Genomic DNA, 5,292 nt, shown 5'->3' on the forward strand with positions numbered 1-5,292 from the left:
CCGCTCTTCCCTCACCTCATTCTGTTGCAACCTTGTTGTCCTTTTTACCCTTCTTCACATGCTCCAAGTTCATTCCTGCATCGGAGCCTTGCTCTCACTGTTGCCTCTGTTTGGAAGACTCTTCTCTCAGCCCTGCACATGACTGGATCCTTAACATCACGCAAGTCTCAGCTCAATGTCACTTAGGACTACAATCCTTCCTACTTCAGGTCGCTACCAATTCTCTGACCCTAACTTGTTTTCTTCATACTACTTATCTCTACTTGAAAGTCCAGAATTTAATGTATTCACTATTAAGTTATTAACTATTAGCTAATATAAACTAAAATACATGTGGGAAATTTTCCCTGTTCATTGCTGTATTCTAGAAACCTGTAATAGCACCTGATATACAACAGGTGTTCAGTATATGATTGTTGAGTGATCACACATGTCTCGGTGTCTGTATTCTGGAATGCCAGTCTTAGTTTGTATCTGGAATATGGATAAAATGATCTGACAGATCTTGCTTGGAGATTTTAGGCAGACATTTTTAGTTCTAAGGATTATTTCATGTTAGTTTTTCTTTGTAGAATCCAAAGTGTCCTCAAGTTATTTCAAGAACTCACATTTTTAGATGTTATACAAACAGATGGTATGAAATTTTAAATAAAATTTTAATAATCTGAGTTAGCAGGGTCCCTGTGGTCCCCATTTTCACATCGGCTTTAGCATCTGGTATCAGCTTATTAAAAGGATTAAGGAAGATGTAGGAATCTTCAGGAAGTTTCTTGCCAACTGGTAAAGGACATTTTATGAATATGTTCTCATTTTATCTATACTTTTAGTTTTCTGCTCCTAATTTATTAAATAACTTTCATATAATTACATAGCCATTCTATAAGGAGAAAAATTATTATGTATTTGTGTGTTTGAATATTAAAGGAAATTTACATAAATGATAATCATGAAATTAAAGTGTTCTTAAAAATTAATCTGAGGTTTTATTTTTTCAATGGTGTAGAATTTACTCTGCTGAAATTTGACCATGTCAGTATTAGCAATTTTTATTTCAACTACTTTAAATAATAACTAACATAATAATTTTGAATGGGAAAAAAACCCTGTGGGATATGTTTAAAAGATGGGAGTTTCACAGAATCATGAACATAGAGAACAGAATGGTGGTTGCCAAGGGGTAGAGGGTTGGAGGAGGCATGGAGTGGGAGGCTGGGGTTAGCAGATGTAAGCTATTATATATAGAATGGATAAACAACAAGGCCCTACTGTATAGCACAGAGAACTATACTCAATATCCTATAATAAACCATAGTGGAAAAGGATATAAAAAAAGAATGTACATATATGTATAACTGAACCATTTTGCTGTACAGCAGAAATTAACACACTGTAAATTAACTACACTTCAATTTAAAAAATATTGATAAAAAAGAAGGACGTTTCTCATCATATGCAGTCATCCTTGTCAGAGGTAGTAGCATTTGAACAGACCTTGACTTGATACCTCTTCATACTCAGAAACTGCTAAAATTTGGCTAATCCTTCCCGCAACATGGCTTCTGTTCACCACAAATGCAACACAATATAATTATTTGCATTTTTTAAATGCTGTGACAACAATCTGATCTTAAAATATTAAAAAGTTTTTTTTCTGAATATATCCATTCCTTACAACATTTTAAATATTTTAAATATGTTGTGTTTTCTTTATCTAGGGCTATTTCTTTTTTAAAAAACATATATATATTTTTTCAGATTATTTTCCATTATTGGTTATTACAAGATATTGAGTTTCTTCCCTGTGCTATATAGTAGGTCCTTGTTGTTTACCTCTTTTATATATAGTAGTGTGTATATATGAATCCCAAACTCTTAATTTGTCTCTCCCCCCCCCCCCCATCCCCTGTGGTAACCACGTTTGTTTTTCTATGTCTGTGAGTCTATTTCTGCTTTGTAAATAAGTTCATTTGTATCATATTTTAAGATTCCACATATAAGTGATATCATATGATATTTGTCTTTCTCTGTCTTCACTTAATATAATCTCTAGGTGCATCTATGTTGCTGCAAAAAGCATTTCATTCTTTTTTATGGCCAAGTAATAATCCATTGTTTGTATATGTATGTATATATATATATATATATACATATGCATACACACACACACACAACATCTTCTTTATCCATTCATATGTTGATGAACATTTAGGTTGCTTCCATGTCTTGGCTATTGTAAATAGTGCTGCTATGAACATTGGGGTGCATGTATCTTTTCTAATTAGTTTTCTCCAGATATATGCCCAGGAATGGGATTGCTGGATCACATAGTAATTATTTTTAGTTTTTCAAGGAACCTCCATACTGTTCATAGTGGCTACACCAATTTACATTCCCACCAACAATGTAGGAAGGTTCCTTTTTCTCCACACCCTCTTCGGCATTTATTATTTGTAGACTTTTTAATGATGGCCATTCTGACCAGTGTGAGGTAATACCTCACTGCAGTTTTGATATGCATTTATCTAATAATTAGTGATACTGAGCATCTTTTTATGTGCCTGTTGGCCATGCCTTCTTTGGAGAAATGTCTATATAAGTCTTCTGTAGGGCTATGTCTTTTGAGAATCATGCATTCCTTCAACTACCAAACATTTATGGAGTCACTGTCTGCAGAAAATATACCAATGGATAGAACTGTCTTTGACTCTTTTTACAAATATGCTGTTTTCTAGTGGAATTCATTAGAAAAACATTGAAGGATAATGAAACTTAAGAAAATAGAAAAATCAGATAGAGAAGTTAATAGTTTAAAGGAGCCTTCAAAGAGCAACTTAAAACTTTGCAATCTGTAACTCATATTTAGGATTTTCTGCATGGATTTTAATCTATATGCTCATGATACAAATAAAAAAAAACAATGGTGACAATTATTTATTGTGTCCTTATTAGGTATCTGGTACTGAGTTTATGTTTTACTTGTATTGTCTCTTTTAAAGCTTTCAACATTCCAATGTGGTAGGTGTTATTAATCTAATTTTACAGGGAAGAAAACTGGCTTAGAAGGTAAGCAACTTGGACAAGGTCACATAACTACTTTATTTCACCATTTTAAGATGCACATTTTTTTTACATTTGAACATCTCTGAAATTGAGATTTGGCTTACAACTGATGACATCTTAAGATCACTAGAGCCAGGTGGCAGTTGTGACACATTTGCTATTGCTTGTGTTCATATGAATATCTAAAGCACCAGCAACAAAATGTACAAAATGGGTGCCAATGTTTTTTAAGTCCCAGGAACCAAATGATAGTTGGGTGAAGGAGTGGGTGGGATGGTTAGTCAGATGTGTTTGGGAACATTCCTGAAGCAGGGACTGAAGGTAGGCTAGCTTCATACAGTTGCACGTTGGCTTGTGTAACTATCACCAACAGCTTTACTTCTTTTACAGATTCATTTAAGAAATGATGTATTACTAACACAGAGGACATTATCATATATAAAAACACAGACAATGACAATTCTGAGTTGAAAAGTGATTAAGAATTTGATCTCTGAATTGAAGATGGTTTAGAAAACCTTTAACCAGTTTACCTGGCTGCACAAAGAATGATATAGACCGATAATAGAAATCTACATCTAATTACATCTGAAAGTCCTCTTTCAGTAAGAATAAAGCACAAATTAAGTGATAAGAAAGTACTGCATAAGAACTGAATGGGGAGTATTTTTCCTTTCTTATTGGCATATAAGATAATGGTTCATCTTACAGCTGATGCCATCTTAGATTCAATCGGATATGGAGAATTGCTGAGCCGGAATTAGAGTCTCTCTGACTGCAGAGTCCAACTCCTAACTAGCATGATTGCCTACCTCACTGAGTCAACACTGTTAGTAATGTACAGAGCCAACAGTTCGGGACTTCTTTCGGTGCACAATTCTGCAGTTTAGACCCGAGACCAAATATCCCATGAGAAACCCTGAAACGTGAATTAATTTTTGCTTATCCATACCTTTCTTCTCCTCAACACCTGCATCTGATTTGAGGGTGTGGCTACTACTGTGAAGGGAATCTTTTGAGTCTTCATTTTCATCCAGGACACCAGCAAAGCTGATCTTCCTCTCATATCTGTGCCGGTCCAACTCAGGATCCAAACGAAGTCTGCAGCTCTCCAAGTCCTGAAATGTCAGTGAGGAGCACATGGATGCTGGCATCTCCCCAGCACTGCATTGGTCTTCCAGCAAACCTCCCTCCATTTTTTTTTTTTTTTGCGATACGCCGGCCTCTCACTGTTGTGGCCCCTCCCGTCGCGGAGCACAGGCTCCGGACGCACAGGCCCAGCGGCCATGGCTCACGGGCCCAGCCGCTCCACGGCATGTGGGATCCTCCCGGACCGGGGCACGAACCCGTGTCCCCTGCATCGGCAGGCAGACTCTCAACCACTGCGCCACCAGGGAAGACCCCTCCCTCCATTTTAGGCTGCACACAACAGCATTTAAACAGCCAAATTTCCCTCTATCTAATGCCAGGTTTAGACTGGGGTCATGAAAATGTTTTCCTTAATCCACAGGTTAAGGATGCAGTCTCACAAGACTGTCCCCACTTCAGACATCAGTTGTAAGCCCAAGTTGTTACCTGTGCTTCTAACCAACTGGTTATAAATTGAAGGTTCCAACAACACCCCTCCTCAGGTTCAATTAATTTGCTAGGGGGGTGCTCATAGAACTCGAGAAATATTTTGCTTACTAGATCACAGGTTTATCATAAAAGGATATAATCAGCAACAGCTAGATGGAAGAAATGCACAGGCCAAGGTATGGGGTGATGGTGCCAATCTTCCATGCCCTCTTCAAGGGCAGCACACTCCCCAGTCTTCACGTGTTCACCAACCAGAAGCTCTCCAAACCCTGTTCTTTTGGGTCTTTATGGAGGGTTCATTACATAGGCATGATTGATTAAATCGTTGTCACCTGGAGGTGAGGGGGTGGGACTGAAAGTTTCAATTTTCTAATTATTTGGTTGGTTCATCTGGTCACCAGCTGATCCTTAGGTAATCTAGAGGCATTCTCCAAGTCACCTCTTTAACATAACAAAAGACACCTTGGTCACCCTCCCTACTTAAGAAATTCCAAGGATTTTAGGAGCACTGTGCCAGAAACAGGGATGAAGACCAAACATATATTTTCATCATAAATCACAATATCACAACAGAAGTAGAAAACAAATACCAAGGTGATGTTGGAGTTAAATCCTGAGGATTAAGTAAAGCTAGCTCTGCAAACTGGTAGGGAA

General features: G+C 37.3%; 1 protein-coding gene across 1 annotated transcript in view; it reads right to left on the bottom strand.

Annotated features, from left to right (window-relative positions):
• LOC103072412 (protein unc-80 homolog) overlaps positions 1-5,292 on the bottom strand; it is a gene marked incomplete at its 3' end in the record, with an annotated part of 220,293 nt that overhangs the window by 91,664 nt on the left and 123,337 nt on the right. Inside the window, exon 26 of the mRNA XM_007460228.1 lies at positions 4,013-4,178. Within this exon, the coding sequence (XP_007460290.1) occupies positions 4,013-4,178 (166 nt within the window). The remainder of the gene's footprint in view (positions 1-4,012; positions 4,179-5,292) is intronic.

This window comes from Lipotes vexillifer, unplaced genomic scaffold, assembly GCF_000442215.2.
Source record: "Lipotes vexillifer unplaced genomic scaffold, Lipotes_vexillifer_v1.1 scaffold1330, whole genome shotgun sequence".
Lineage (NCBI taxonomy): Eukaryota > Metazoa > Chordata > Mammalia > Artiodactyla > Lipotidae > Lipotes > Lipotes vexillifer.